The sequence below is a fragment of the Argiope bruennichi genome, chromosome 8 (genome assembly GCF_947563725.1).
Source record: "Argiope bruennichi chromosome 8, qqArgBrue1.1, whole genome shotgun sequence".
Classification (NCBI taxonomy): domain Eukaryota; kingdom Metazoa; phylum Arthropoda; class Arachnida; order Araneae; family Araneidae; genus Argiope; species Argiope bruennichi.
In genome coordinates, this window is record NC_079158.1 from 55,238,468 (window position 1) to 55,255,893 (window position 17,426).

At 26.1% G+C, this 17,426-nt stretch overlaps 1 protein-coding gene across 1 annotated transcript; it reads right to left on the reverse strand.

The window, feature by feature from the left end:
* Positions 1 to 584: 584 nt before the first annotated feature.
* LOC129981612 (gamma-secretase subunit Aph-1-like) lies at positions 585 to 16,400 on the reverse strand. The gene is made up of 6 exons (XM_056092524.1): positions 16,077 to 16,400; positions 12,974 to 13,117; positions 9,750 to 9,835; positions 5,528 to 5,650; positions 4,828 to 4,955; positions 585 to 999 (listed from the first exon to the last, which is right to left on the reverse strand). The coding sequence occupies exons 1-6, from the start codon at positions 16,187 to 16,189 to the stop codon at positions 853 to 855; spliced, it is 741 nt and encodes a 246-aa protein (XP_055948499.1). The 5' UTR covers positions 16,190 to 16,400; the 3' UTR covers positions 585 to 852.
* Between the last annotated feature and the right edge of the window lie 1,026 nt (positions 16,401 to 17,426).

Here is a 17,426-nt window from a genome sequence, read left to right on the forward strand (position 1 = left end):
CATTGAAATATGGATAGAAATATTTAATAACATCGCATGCATAAATGAATGAAAAATAACATTTGTCAACAAATTTCAATATTATAATCACTTAACTCATTTTGTGCTTAAGCAAGAGAATTGTTTTACATATTGATATTTTTTTAGAAAAATCTTGATAAAAAAAATTTCATATTCCACACAATTCTGACATTTTTCCCCATCAGAATAAAATTTATTATTTTGCTTATTTTATTTAAATGATATCGCACTCTTAGCTTCATTTGCAGAACAGTAAAAACTTTGGGAGATGAAATGATAAGCTTGAATAAAGATCATTAGTTCTGAAAAATACCAGATTATTTCAGTTCAAATCATCACATTAATAGTGATGAGATTATATTTATAAAGAGGAGTGCAACAATAATAAAACTGTAATACTTAATGTATGACTAACAAGATGATGCAATACAGGAAAACAACATATATATCACAAATATGTAATTTAGTATTATGCAATATGGTGCTCAACACCTAACTACACATAAAAAATAACACTTATTGTATTACAAAAGTAGAACACAAATTGAAAGTCAAATAAAAAAAAAAAAGTATTTTGAAGTATTTTGACTTGATGCCATAAAACCAGTCTCATATACCTTACAGTGAGATTATGGCAGGAATATAAAAATCATGAGCATTCCAATTTAACCATGAGCATTCCACATAACATGTTTTCACTTCATATACAGAACATTTAAAAAATAAGTTTCGGCACTATGTAAAACACTTACAAATATGAGCTCAGTGATGATTTTACTGATGTGTGTCCTGCAATTGGTTTGGCTTCAATTAAAATAAACAGTTTAATTATCAATTGGAATTTTTGGAGGAGAATGATGCCATTAGACTTCTCCAAGAACCACCAGCAGATTGATAGGCCAGCACCGCACTGATGACAGTTACAATGTAAGCAGGAATGATAGAGGCAGCATACCAATGAAGAGAGTTGCATAGAGTCTAAAAAAATTAAAACCTGATTAATTTTCAGAAATTTTAAATAATACATACAACAAAGCTCAACCCTTTGCTCACTAACCCCTCTGGAGGATAAACATTGCACTCATCCTAGATATGCTATACAAATACTGCTCATTGCAATGAGAAAACTGCATCTGAGCACAGTTATTATAAAAAATATAATGATATGTTTGCTTATAATGACTGAATTCAAATAAAAACTGAATAAATTTTTTGGGCCTTATATACAATGTCTTTCAATGGTCCCCCCCCCCTAAGCATTTGAAAAATGAATGAAATTTACAAAGAAAATTAAAAAAGTGCAAAATAAGTGAGATAAAAGTTTCAAGGTTCTTAAAAGAAAATCCAAAAAACAAATAATTTAGATTTAACTATAAAAACTTGTTATGTGACATCTTAGTACAAATATAAAGGAGGTAACTTTGTGAATTAATAAAAACTAAGAGGCTCTGCCCCATTGCCACTAAGGCTCACCAACCCTAAAGCACCCCACCACCAAAGCAGTTCCTCTCAGATCACTTTGCGATCTAAGCTCGCTTCCCTTGCTAGCCACATACTAAACCACTTTAGTCTAGCAACAGATATATTCAGATTCAATTTATTCTAAAATTCTCCATGAAAACCAACCTGATATTTTGTAGCAGGATTTTCTTCAATTATATGATGCATCTGCAGGTAACAATCGAAGAACGGATTGATTGTTCTCAACATCTTTCCATCACAGAAAGCAAACATCCTTCATTTCTCTCCATGCATTTTTCAGTGGCTTCACTGATATCAAACACATATAACTGACCATAACCTGGTTTGTTACGAACACTGTATAAAGGAGAAACTATGTGGTATATCTAACCATGAATCCTATAGCAATATGGCCCTATTCCAGGGGGAGGTTTAATTTGAGCTCCATGGAAGCAAAAGCTAAAACAGAATTATATTCTCTTATATGCTCCCGATAGTTTCTTCATTCGATTGAATCCCTGATCGGCAAATCTTTCAACATTTCCGGTGGATTCAACAGATGTTCTAAAACAATTTTTTTATCATAACATTTCGTATATTCGTTACTTGAATTTACTTCCTTTTCTCCGTAAAGTGCTTGGCAAAAAGAACAGAGTCCTGACATAGTCCCACAACTATGCTAATGTAGTTTGAAAACTTCGCTCCGTACTCGTAAACGTATAACCCTATCTCGTTCATTACGACTCGATCTTATGAATGATTCTTGAGCATTTTCATTCGACCTGTCTTATCTTTTTCGACAATTTCATTTTAAAATTGATAAAACACGACTTAAAAACCCATCGTAAAAAAATTTTGTCCATTTTTTTACCATTAATTTTTTTGTTCAAAAAAATTTTCAAACTGATGCAAGAATAGTGTTCGCTTGACATTCTATCAAACCGGGTATTGATGTTCCCGGGCGAGATCAAAGTGTTGCCAAATGGCGATTAACAAATTCGGCCTGATGTTGCGCCCATGTAAGCTTTTTATATATATAGATCATAAATTGATTTCCTTCTGATGTCTTCACCCTCATCAACACGGAATAAAAACTTCTGACCCTGAAAAGAGCTGTTTTTGTTTAATGAAGACATTCTAATGACAAATCTTAACAGAAAATGAAACTATCAAAGAAAATTACAGAAATATAAATGAAAAATGCAGAGCCAATTTCCAGATGCACAGCATGCAGTATCAATGCATGCAGTAATGCATATATTGATACATTGATGTATCTTAGAATTCTCTAACACAATTGACAAACATTTAATAAATTTACATAGTCACAAATGAAAATATTAAGTACATTCTGAGCTTCTCGAAAATTATAGGAATGTTCACACAAAATTTTATCATTGTTCCAAACCAATTCTCTTCAATATCAACACTCTGACGTTTCATATATGCAAGCATGCAGGCGAGTTAAGACTATTTCCTCTTTCTAAGCATCTTTCAAAATTTCCTGCATTTGATTAATTTTTTCATTGAAATCGTTTTCTTTTTAGTTTCAATAATAATTTAAGCACAGATGAGATTTAAGTACTAACAGTAAACAACTGAAATAATGTTTGAGTCAAAGCTTGGATGCATTTGCGTTTCAAAAGAAAAACCATGTGATCAAGGCTGTCAATAATATTCCCAAATCTTTTAATTAATGACACATTTTTTGGGATCCATATAAGACAATTATACATAGAGATTAGAGTTAGGCTTAGTAAAATTACAAGTTCCAATCCAATATCATATCATGAAAATAAAAGCAACTGATTCACTAATCCATATCATGACCAAATTTTAAGACCTAAAAAACAACATTATTAATAAATTATATAACAATGGTGATTTTTAGTGGTAATGATGATGACAAATATATCTTTCATTTTTCAAATTATTATTTATTTCCTTATTCAAATATTATCTAAAAATGTCATCATTGGTTTACTTTACATTATGATTCTGTAATGAACTGCTTTTAATTAAGAAATAACTATTTATTTAACAATTTTCAACTAATTTAAGAATTCTTTTAAATGGCCAGAAATGCTTTTATTTTTCTTTCTGAAATATTTATAGTCTCAGTAGAAGTAAAGACACAATATAATTCAAACACTAGATTATACTCCATAAAATAGCCGTACCCTTTAGAGGACCAAATTAATTTGAAGCATTTTATTGAAACATTACATTCGTTTAAAGTTTTCCGTTTATTAATTAATTAAAAGTACAATAAGGGGCATTTCATGCCTAAGCACTGTGGAGCTTTAGCACTCCCACATTTTTATCGAATAAATTTAATGCTTAATTGTTCTTATTTTACACTTATTATTTAAATCTATCAACAATCACAATTATACACTAAACAGTCAATCTTCAAATGAAACACAAAGAAAATTGAGGCAAAAAATTAAAAGAGGAAAATTTAAAAGAAATAATTTTCTCCAGTATTAAATTATGCATGAATGAAAATTGTAAAGGCAGGATCACATTTAAATATTAAACTGTCAGTCTGTCAATTCAAGAACTGCATATGAAAAAAGATTTGGTTTTTAAACAAAAGTTGTTCTAAAACTGAGAAACTAGAAGTCTACAAAGAATAAGAATATAATAATTTATTAATACATGCTCATAGAATAATTTAGTAATACATGTAAATAGATTAGTGAACAAACAAAACTGATACAGATTTCAAATTTCATTCATTGAAAAGCATTATGTAAGAAAGTAATATTAAAAAGAATTATTTAGAAATAAGTTAGGTGCAATAAACTCAATTAAAAGGTCAAATGCAAGGTAGTTTAAACCATAAGCTAAAAATCTGTTTTAAATGTGTTTTTTTCATAGCTTCTTGTAAGCAAATAAGAAAAAATGTAAAGAGTTTTTACAACTTTTATTTATTATAATAATGCATAATAATGAATCAAAATTCTTTAAAAATTTATTGTCTAACAAATTTTAACAATAAATATAATTAATCTATTCTTAATAAATTTATCTATTCATGAATTAATTATAAATATTTAATTACACAAAATTTAAATTGTATGATAATTATATATAAAACTATCCACTGAAAGTTGATTATTCTTAATTGTTAGATATTTCCATAAAAAGGTTTTAAGTATATTAACAGTATATTTAAAACTAACAAATTATCACCTATAATTAATATGTCATACTTAAAGAAGCAATTTCTCTGAAAACATTTTAATGTAAATCATATGATAAATTAAAATATATGATACTTAATAACTGATTTCTAAGTACAAAATTAAAATCTATCAAAAATGAATATAAAAAACTTACTAAAGTTGATATCAGAAGATGGGACAGGAAAACATAAGCAATCTTTGCATAACTGCGATTATCCCAGGCATGAAAGTAAATAACTCCCCAGAAAGTATGGAGCAAAGTAAAAGCCAATGTTGTAAATGCTATAAAATAGAGCACAGAAATACATATAGTTCAGAATGTACAAGCTATCAATTAAAATAGAGAAAGTTTCACATCAATAACTATCTAAACAAAGCATTTTTAGGATCATTATTCAGTTTACTCAATTGAAATCTTCGAGACCAATAAAATTTACTTCACACAATCAATATCTTTCATACTTTTCATTTTAAAAACCTTTTTAAGCATGTACATATCACGCTTATCCAAGCTTATTTAAAGTTGCACATAATTTTTAGTTTGTATGAAGTGTAAATGAGATGAATTTAAAAACAAATTTAAAGAATCTTTGTAAACAAAATTTAAATAGATAAAATAAGGAACTACAAGAATTTAGTGAAAATACTGTAGCCAAATTAAAAAAAGTAAAAATTAATAATAATTTACAACTTTAAAAGCTAGTTATTGTTACTAATTACCAATAGTTATTGTTAGATCCTCACTAGAACATTTTTTCAGAGATATAATTTCAAAATTATTTTTTATACATAAATTTTTTTATTTGAAAAATGATAGTAAAAATCAAACAAAGAAAATGTCATGTTTTTATTACCTGATGTGATGAAAAAGTAACGTGAATGACCATTTAATCCAACTGTGCCTGGACCAACTGAATCAGCCAAAACATTTATTAATGAAAATAAACCACTCATCACACCAAATCCTAGGCCAGCCACTAAAATAATATTTATTAGCAATTTTAATATTAATTTAAATATAAATTTAAATTATTAATAACTTTTTAAAATACAATGTGATATAAAATATATCATAACAAAAAATTTAAGCAAAAGAAACATACTGTAATTGAGAGCCACCTTAATTAAATTCTCCCTCTCTCTCTCTCTATTCATATATATGTTTGATCAGTTTTCAAGCCAAAGAGAGAAAAAACACTTTCAATTTTTAAACTTCACTTTTATTTCATCCAGGGAGGCATTTTATGTACAAGAAGCATGGACGACACTGACATCTGTTCACAAGCGATGCAAGACCAGATGAGAGCGAAAAGAGCATGAAATATTTATCCCCATGATTTTATACTATGAGAATATGATAGGTATTTCTTTACATGTATCTATTAAGGTAAGGGGAATATAGGCATCTTTTAAAAGAATTCGCTTAGATTGACAGATTTTTATTCCTTCACTTGGAACATGTGAAAGTGTGGATTTAAGCATTTTTACAGAGCTCATGTAGCATTAGTTAAATAAAAAAGGTGTAATTCGATCAGGAAATAAGAAAACATTTTAGAATTAAGTTAATATTTTTTAGATTAAGATAAAAATTTGGAAAATAACTAAGATTTAAAAATATAATTACATATATATATGTACATATACATATATAAAGGTTTTTAAATTTTCTTGGCTTCTATCTCCTCATTTTGTTTATTTAATGGTTTTAAAATTCCTATACAGAGATAAAACTTCAATAACTGTTTATAGAATTTACATAAAGATTCAAAAATGAAAATGAAATGAAATGAAACTTTTTCCAGATGTCTACACTTTTTTATGCACCATTTTAGAGAGGAGAGAAGGAAATTTAATGAGAAGATAAAATGATTTTTTTTTAGTTATTATTTCACAATAATATAAAAAGAATTAAAGTCACAAAATAACTTTATTACATCAATAATAAATTAATAAAATTAGATAAGAAAACTTCCATGTTTAAGGATATTGTTCTATATTCAAATTCATTACTATATTTAAAAAGGTAGAAAAATTTACAGTTATCCATTGAGTTTTGGATTTTATTAAACTGCAAACTATTAAAATGAAATTTTAATTCAAAACAAAATTAAAGACAGAATGTACTCTGTAAAAAAAAGGGCAAATACAGTAGAAAATGCCAAGTCCCTAAAATTTTACAATATTTCAGTGCCTACAATTAATAATAATTTTCTAAAGATCAATCAGAATATTAAGACCGTCCCACAGTTTTTTTAATCATAAATTTAAGAATATAGTTGACAAAGCATAAATAACTAATTATATTTATGTAATGGAAATAAAAGTCTATTTCAGGGAATTTTTAATTTTAGAACAACATATATTTATATCTTTAAAGAACAATCTTGAAAATGGATGTAAATGATAATAAAAAGCATGAACCAAGATGAAAATAGATATGTAAATTTATATAAGAGAATTATTTGCTATTAAAGACTCTAAATTTGTTAGTTGATACACAGATTTAGTTTATATACTAAAAAAATTAGCATCAAACAACCAGAGTAAATTTAGGGTAAAGTTGTGAGGAATAGGACAACTGCATTTATATTTAAACAAAAGATTATAATCTATTTCTAATTTCTCCATTAGAAAGTGCAATTATAGCTCCTTGTTTGTTCTAAATTGTTGCATCAGCTATAATATTATTTGTGTTTAAAACAGAAAATGCGATTTTCATGCCTCGGAAGTAAATATAAATTCCTATGCTTTCAATGATTTTTTTTTTTTTTACCAATTTTATTATTTGTAAAATAAAAATATCTTAAATAAATAATAAACTGAAAGATACATTTATAAACTAATGGTCAAATTACGTTTAAATGTAACATGCTTTATGTGACATGCATTTTAAAAGAAAATTCTGCTATTTGAGGAATGGGACATGCTCAATCACATTTCAAAACATTTTCTAAATAGCTAAATATGCTAATGATTAAGGCTCTTAATTTTCTTAATGTTTTTTAATAAAATTAGTTGTTGGTGTGTTAAAACGTAATAGCATGTTGAGGATTTTAAATTTATTAAAATATATAAGTTAGTACATATTATTATGTTATATGATACACACACACACACACACATATATATATAAATAATAATAATATAAAAAAATAATGTACAACAATAAAAAGACTAAGATTCCATTAACCAAAACAAAAGTATTAAATGAAATTCCAATCTTTTTCAAAAATTTACTTTAAAGCACTAGTGTCTCTAAACATATTTTGTTATTCTTTATTTTTGTTGATATCACATAAAGTATGATTTCACACTGTAGATTATTCTGTATCATTTCACATAAAAAAAATTCTACCTAAAATCATGTTTACCACTTACTTTCAGTTAAGCGAAATTCTACTGTAAATATAATAAAGTAATAAGCAATACAATAAATATTATGTAATGAAAAAAAATGAAACTAAATTATGAAAGTTATTTATTAAAACTTTTGTCACTCTAAATTAAAAAGAATTAATAATTTTATCTTTTTATATATAAAAAATGCCAAGAACATAGAAGAAAAAGCATCTAGAAGGAGAAAAATATATTAATAATAACATATTGCAATCAGTGGAAATAGTTGTAAATAGCACCAATGAAGATTTCAAAACATCAATCTTGTTGAAAACATCAATCATTGATAAAAAGGATATCAAAATACATTATTTATTAATTTTAATTTTCTCAAACCTTAATTCATTCCTTCCTCATATCAGGGAGTTGTGGGATAAAAATGTTAATTTTTAACTATGCAAATAAAAGCTAGTTGTTAGTATTTTGATGTTATTGTATTTTTTAAAAAAAATAAATTAAAAAAAAACTATTAGATTTTTATAAACTGCACTATTGGTAAGTCTAAACTAATGAAGTGGAAAAAAAATTGTGAAATCTGTCCCACTACTCCCCCCTATTCTTTTTCATTACTTCAATTAGAAATTGAATTTTTTGCTTCTATTATAATTTATTAAAAATTTAATTCCTATATATTCTATTAAGCAAACTTAGTTAAGAAAGATATGCAAATATATAATTATAAATGATTTAAATAGTTTTATAAAATCAGAAAATGTTTAGCTAAATATTTTGAGTAAAATTTAATAAAACTTATTTGCAAATCTTTTAATCTTAAGAATTTAACAAATTACTTATTTAATGTCATACTTGTCAAACTAGTAGTCCATTTTCATTTAAGATTCTTATATTATTCCTACATTGATCTGCTACTAAAAAATTATTTGTCAGTATAGCTAGCAATTACCTTTGTTTGATTAGCTCAAGAGCAATGTATGTTTAAAAATATTGAAATGATCATAGCTTCAAATATGGATTTTAATAAGATTGCATTATCAATATTGCTAATTGTGCCAATGTCAGTCTTTCATTTTCTGAGACTTATTCTAATGTAGATTTTATTCCCAATTTTTCATAAAAAGGGTGCATCTTGTTCTCTTAAAAGGGAACAATAACCACAAAGATTGAAAATAATATAATTTTATGTTCTTAAATCCTAAATCCATAATAGAAAGAATTTGGTAGATATAAAACAAGTAAATAACCATATCGATTTAAATGGCAATCAATTTGCAATCAATCTAGCAACTCTCTTCAAGGTAAAATGTCCTTTTTAATTAGTTTGAGATATACTTTCTTTGTCACTTTAGAATCTTTTGCTCTATATACATTTCATAATTCAACAAAAAGAACCAGTTATCCTTTTTACAGTTTACCACTCATACACATTCAATACTTATCAGAATTGCACGATATTATCAGAAGTATTATCTGCATATGTTCTTGAAATGAAACTCATATCCACAAACAAAAGAAAGTAATATGGTGAAAGGCAGAAGTCATTATGATAATTAATTAATAACAACTTGCTCCCTAACAGGAGTACCTAATATACAGATGTTATCTTATTAAAAAGTTGAGATAAAATTAATATTATAAATAAAGTAAAAAGAAAAAAAAATGAAACATTAATCCTATGTCTAAAATTAAATAAAATTATTACAACTTTAACAAAGTATTTACCATAAGCTAAAGTAACTCTGTTGCTGGACACTGATGGACCATCTGCACCAACTTCCTGAACTTTTTTAAGACCGACTTCCGCTTTTCTGCAAGAAAAAAAAAAAACATTTAATACTTAATGAGAGAGGCAGTCAAAAAAATCCAGAGCAAAACATACTTTTTCTTCTTTTGAAAAATTATTTTTATTTGTTTATAAGATGCTGTTGTTTTCTTATTGTTTACTTTGGCACTATCTACATATAAATATTAGTTAGCTTAAGTTGAAAGTTTAATCTAAAAAATATATACAAAAAAACTTTAAATCCTTTCTTTAATAAATAATTCAGTGACGTACAAAAAGAAAACTGATACAGAAATATTTGAAATGTAAATCTCTCTGAATATAAAAAAAGTTAATATCTGCATATAAGCCAAAGTCTGACATGATTAAATCTGGTCTGCCAATTGATATAGATCTTTCAACTCCTAAAATAATTTTACACATAGTTTTAACTATAAAAATTGTAATTAATAGCCATCTTAGTTAAAGATTAATAATTATTTTAGTTTAACATAAATAATATATATATATATATATATATATCCATCTTTTTCTATTGTCTGTAAAATAAAACAAAAAATTCAACTAAATATTAATAATTGACAAAATTATTCTATAAAAGCATCAATAAAACATAAACATAAAAAGCATAAACACTAAACCAATCAAAGTCGCATGCACATCAGCAGAGGCATGATTATATTATTTCATCTAGCATCAAAAGCTCTGTAGGATCGCATGTATATAAATATACAGCTTTTTTTTTTATTTTTTTTTTTATTTAAGAAGATTCATGGGCTTTTAACATTACATTTTATTCTTCATGGCATTACAGAAAAGTTAAAATTTTATTCATTATTAAGATTTCTTTGTAAGATCATGACTAACGAAAGATGAAGATAGAAAGCAGGAATAAGTAAACCAAACTATTTTGAACTTGTATAATTTTAGAAGGGAATTCACTCACACAATGTTCTGGGTTTGAAAAGTTTAACAATTATTATGGGTGAGAAAAAGCTTGTGCAAAGTTGTAGTTAAAATGAAGCCTGAATATACGAGATTTAAAAATTATTATCAATGAAAGCAGATTAAATAAAATTATTACATACATATAAATATATGTCTTCCTGAAACATCACCAGTACAATAAAGCAAATTTTATATATATATATATATATAACATATTCGAATCCTGTCGGCTCTTTAATATGTAAGCATTATTTTATGTGAAGCAGGATGCAGTTTGAAGACAGTGAAGAGACTTAGTAATTTTTAAAGTTCGATTTATTCTCTCCGGGAGGCAAGCATGTTTATTTACAAGAAGGCGCAGACATCGCACATCCGCCACAAAGCGTTGCAAAAGCAGAAGTAGGGAAGAAGGGCCAACATAAATTATCCCTCGCCTTATATAACCTTAGATTTTGATAGGGAAAATATTTCTCCACAGTACTAATATATTATTAAGATTCTGATAGGGATTTCTGACGCATGTCAATCACAAGTAAGGGAAACACAGGGATCTTTTAAGAAAGAATGTGCTTACTGGACATTTTTTACCCCTTCACGCTGAGCGTGTGAAAGTATCAGCGTTTAGCCAATTCAGCAGTTTTATAAAGCTTATCCTGAATTAATTAAGTAGAGAAAATGGAATTGGATCACGAAATAAGAGAATATTTTTAGAATGAAGTTACTATGGGCTAAATTAAGATAAAATCTTGGAAATTAATTAAATTGAAACTAAAGTTTAAAATATCATTACATATATATATTACAGCTAAATCTGCAATATAACAGCAAATATATAAATATATGTATAATTTTTATTTTATGATAAAATCAAATACATTAAAATATAGTACAACATGTGAAAATATTAAGCTTGCAAAAGAACCAGATGCTTTTCAAGACTTCAAAGGACTATTATGGACTTCTATTTGAAGCTGAGGACAATTATAAAACAGAATGTACATTCTTCAAGATTTCAGTTGCAGATTTCTCATTTTTCCCATTAATTAAGAGTTATTTTGTTGAAATTTATTTTATGTTCTGCACATATGAATTTCAGAATACCTGAGAAAAGAATACAGATTTTTTTTTCACTTTTTCTTTGTATTAATATTTTTACTAAATAGGAATTTATCTTTGTAAACTCTTTCTTAAGCCAAAATACAATAGGTAAGGGGGAAAATCTCCATTTTGTCTCAAATAGGACCACGGTTAAAAGAAACAAATAAAATCTAATGTATTTAAGAAAATTCTAAGAGGAATTTGTCAAGGGGAGGGGAGAAAAACAGGAATTACCTGAAATTTAAAGTCTAAAAAAACTGCTTCTATTGATTACACATTTGGTACGGCATTCCACCCCAACACCGTGCACGAAGCACATCGATCTATTGATTACACAGTTGGGAAAAAACATGCAAAATGAATCGTACATAATTTTTGTTTTAAATAGCCATATTGGAGAAAGGATTCATAACTTTTATGCATTAACATAGATAAATCTGCAATATAACATCAAAATAAAGCAAGTAAGAAATCAGGGATTTTTTTATTAACTCAGTAATTATAGTCACAAAACAGAAGAGGTGCAAAGTATTCATTTTCAACTCATATGATGGTTACCAAAATACATATTAAAGACAATCAGCTTTAACAGAGAAAAACTGACTATTAAAAAGTATTCATTTTAAGCCAAAAAGTTACTGATTCAACAAAGTTGGAGTAAGTGTATTTTGGTTGTTGTTGTGCTGACAATATAGAAGTAAACAAAAATAAACATTGTTAGCTGAAATCATATCAGTTTATAAAAATGCTATACATCACACAATTATGAAATATAAATAATCAATTAATAATTAAACACAATTTCAGAAATATAAATAATCAGTAAAACTTGTTGTGGTGAAGTGAATGTTGCAACTACACAATAATAAATTGCAGAAATATGAGAAACAGCACAAAAGTTAGAATTCCAAAATGTCACAATCATATAATTTATGATATGCAATCTTTAGGTATTAACCATAATTTTCAAAAATAGATAAGTCGATTCTTATTTTATCAAAATTAAGAAAGAAACATTTGCTTGTTATTGTTAAATAAAAGTTGATTTCTAGCAACACAATTGTAGAATTGAACTCAAAAAATGAAAAAGAAACCAAAGTACCAAATATTTTCTTACCTTAAAATTTTATACACAAGGAATCTAAATAGTTCTTGAAATATTACAGAGAAAACTACACCAAAAGCTAGTTCTTTTCTTAGAGGGACTACAACATTCCATAATATAGATGACAACAACAATGACAAAAGCCAAAAAAAGGCCCTGTAATAAATAAAAATAATTCATCATAATAAATGCATTTATTCAGAAAATTACTTAATAAATATATAATAAACAATATAAAAGTTTCATAATAATACGGAAAAAAAAATCAGTATTTCAAAAAGATAATAGAATAACATGAATATATCTTTATAAACATAAAATAAATAACAGAAAAAGAATGATTTTGTGTAATTTTAGTTTTCTAAACAAAATTCATGGCAAACTGAACAATGAAACAAATCATAAATAGATAGTTAAACTTGTCACTTTAAAAAATAAAATTTTAAATCCAAATGAAGATTTTAGCCATAACTGAAATGTTAGCCATTTCTCAAAACTAACTTTCCCAACCATTTCAAAACAGCTCACATTAAAAAAAAAAAAAAATTCTTGCTTTCATGTAGCAATACTATCAAAATGGTATATTTTTGAAAAACTAAATGTATTTATACCTAAATATTCTCAGATATTTACTTTAGAAAGTTAAATTGCTTTCAAAATTTTCATTTGCATTCAGGGTTATTCATTTGCAATTTATACTAACTATTATCTAAACTCAACTACTTTGCATTTTTAAGAATAAATTATTAGTAAAAAATAAAACTTAGCAATTAAATTATTACTGTATTAAAATTCATTTAGAACTTAGTATCAAAAGTTAATTTTCAGTAAAGAAAAAAAAGTAATTCGTTAAAATAATTAATAAAAAAAAAGATTTTTTTTTTGTCCAAAAATAAAAATCAGTTAATTAGGGTTTTACTTTAAATTAAAATCAATTTACGAATTTGCCTTGATTCTTTTTATAAGTGTTTTTTTCTCCTATTTTTAAATCATTCAAAAGAAGTTTGCATTAGCATATGACAAAAATAAATTGCTTTTGCCAATTTCTTGAAGGCAAATATCTAAATAAATTAATAGCCAATATTTTAGACAGATGAAATAATAAATCCTTACCAACACTAGTAATTGTATTCTAAATATACACATGCAAGTATATTGGTTTATCATATGTTTCAATCAAAACCTTAGTTTTATGCCTTTCAGGCATGCGGGTTTTTTTAATGCGATAGCTTTCAATTATGTGAAAAATGATTGCTAACAAGAGACAGTTAATTTATTGACATAAAAAAAATCCCTTTTTTTTTACCTTAGCACCTTGATCTTAATTTAATGTAACAACTTCCACCTATGGGAAACATAATTTTAAATAAATATTATATTTATTGATATATAGAAAAATATTTCCAATTTTCAGAATTTTTTTTACCTCAATATTTTAATAAATTCTGCAAGTTTGGCCCAAAAAAATTTTTTAAAAAAAATCATTTCAGACTTATTTTGAATTAAAATTTATAACAAGTCCAGTTTTCCATAATTCAATCTATATGACTATGTAGGTTTAAAAGAAAGTACAAGTTAAATTAATTATAATGTTACAAATGTTTCAATTCCTTATTTTTAATAAATATATGTAATAAGTAAAGAAAATTATCACTGACAAGAGGTTAGTAAGTGTATATAATTAGAAACTAAAAGAATGAGAAAAATAAAAAAAATTTTAAACATATTAAAAATAACAATATTCATAATATGACCATTCTAAAAATCAAATCATCTTATGAATTCAGCGAACAAAATTATAACAAAGACAACAAAAATTATTTTTAAAATTTATATTTACAAAAAAATACCAATTTCTTAATTTAGATATACATTGAAAAATTGATATGCAATATATATTTATATTTATTGAGTAAAAAAAAACTGACTCTCTTTCTGTAAATACTGAAGGGTATATAATTTCTCAGAATTTTTATATGCACTTTATATACTAATATTTTTAAATACAATGAACAATATTTCAATCAAATCATATATATATATGATTACCAATACTTTAACCACCTTTCAAAATTTATATATATATGAATAATACCATGTGTTATTTAAAACAAATAAAATTATATATTTCACTAATAAACAAAAATTAATCTAAATAATTGTCTATTTTTATGCTTCATATGTTTTTTTTAGCAAGTTTTTTAAAAATGTTTAATGGTTTGGATTTTTATAGTACCTAAACTAGTAATTAAAATTATAACTATACAACTTCTAATTTCAATTTACATAACTAAATATATGTAATTGACAGAATGTTTATTAAAAACTTATTAAAGAGTAATTTTTTTTAAAAAAGCTAACTAAAACAAAATAATATATAATATTTTTTATTCAAGAATTGCCAACTAAATTTTATTCATTCAAATAAACTCACAAATAAAGGTAAAGTATTTGCTAAACAGCAAATTAAAAAAAAAATGAAGTTTGTTTGTAACTTAGAGAGGATGAATGACAATAGAAGATTGTCTTATTATAATCATTTTATTTCTTAAGTGCATTCATGTGACCTTCTAATTTTGCATGACATGATTAATAATTAATCACAACAATTGAGAAAGCAATTAATAATTTTAGAAACTAAACATTATTAATAAATTAATAACACTTATTTTATAACTTATACACATATAATCTCATGATACTTATTACCTTTTCATTTAATAGCAACTAAACTAACAAAAAAATTAGTACCAGGCCATACATTACAGCAATCAACTTCAAATATCTGGAAACAGGATAAAAGTTAATAAATAAAAAAAGACTTTTGAAATATAAAACATGAATTTTAAGCTAAAAAAAAAATTTTAATATAGCATTACAAGATTTAAAAAAAGCCTTAATTGTTTCACTTTTTAAAATCACTTATTTTTTAATTAAAGGATTTTACTGGTTTTTACTTGTTTCTCTTAATAGGGGAAAAAATACACATTTTCAATAAACAGCATTGTGTTAAAATTTACAACGTTGGTTTCACATGTAAAGTTAGCATATAACTACGGAACATCTACAAAATATATAAAGAGAATTAGCAAACAATAGATCGGAAAACACTTACGATGATATAAGGATAATTATTCTTATAGGATCTTTCGCTATAGTTATTGCTAACATAGCTGCAGATGGACCAAACGCTATCATAGCGCAGCCGAAAAACTCCATGACAGTCATCTTTCAATATTTATACTATAAGCTTTAAGATTTAGTAAAAAGTATAGTTTATAATCAACTGGAAAACATCAGTATAAACTTCAATGTTAGAAATATTAAAATTTAATTTTCCACATGAAAATACAATAATGAAAAAGGTTTTAAAACGATCAATCTACCGTTATCAAACGAAATTTATTCAAGATGCTTTCAGTGACCAAACAGAAACTCCGGTTATTACACATTGCCACTCAAAATCTACTTAAATTATCCGGATATGAAAATAAGTGAATCGTCTTGCATGTGATTTTACCTGAAATTCGATGCAGCCTCAAGGGTTGAAATGCTGGCATATGCGGTCTCGTCGCACTGTTATCCATCTGCATGACTGGAATCATAAAATTGGAATTGTACTTTATCGAAAGAAAATCAATTTCTGACTTATGCTCAATATACACCTTTGAATTTGTCGGCAATGTTTCTTCAAATGTCTCTAGACAATGTGTAACACATTTAAATAACGTCCAATTCGTAATATGATTATTTTGTCCCAGTGTCATTTGTGGTTCAGCGACAGTACCCCCCGTTTATAGCATAATATTTTTTTCTACTCACGTCACGTTTGAATTTAAAATATGTACTAATATTTCTCTCCATGGCTTCGTAGAAACAATATTCCTCTCGACAGCGGGAAGATTTTCGATAAAATAACTATCAAGAGTCAAACATCTCGAACATAAATCTGTTATTGAAGTTGAAGATTATTTTTACTGGCTTATAACATAAATCTATTATCTCACTCCCTTTTATTTATCATGATGGCGACTAAGCAGAGTTGTACATTGCTTTTCATTGGGAAGAAATAAATCTGTTTTATTACCTTTCACCTGTGAAGTTTTATATATATATGTGTATGTGTGAATTAAGAGAGTCGTGGCGACCTAGGGACAAGGTATCGACTTCGGGAATGAGCATTCCCAGAGTCAAGGCCTGATTTCACTAAAATATTTGTCGCATGTTCGAACCTGATGCATGCCAAATACGATGTCATGCGAGAAATATTGCGTCTTCTGTCGGTTTGGCACAGAAGTCTTGAGAGAAGAGTAACTGCTCGAGTGTCATTTTCATCATCTGACAGCGGTTCAAGGTTATCAGGTCCATCTCTAATCAACTTGCGTTGAATTAAATAACACTTAATAACTAAAGAAAAAGGAAATATTTATCAAAATTGACACTGACAAATAAATATGTCATTTCT

Coding starts and splice junctions, on each gene's coding strand:
- LOC129981612 (XM_056092524.1), bottom strand. CDS start 16,189: ATGACTGTCATGGAGTTTTTCGGCTGCGCTATGATAGCGTTTGGTCCA. Junction 13,118..16,076: donor ATAATTATCCTTATATCATC/GTAAGTGTTTTC, acceptor TATTTATTACAG/GGCCTTTTTTTGGCTTTTGT. Junction 1,000..4,827: donor ATCTTCTGATATCAACTTTA/GTAAGTTTTTTA, acceptor TAATTTTTTTAG/ACTCTATGCAACTCTCTTCA.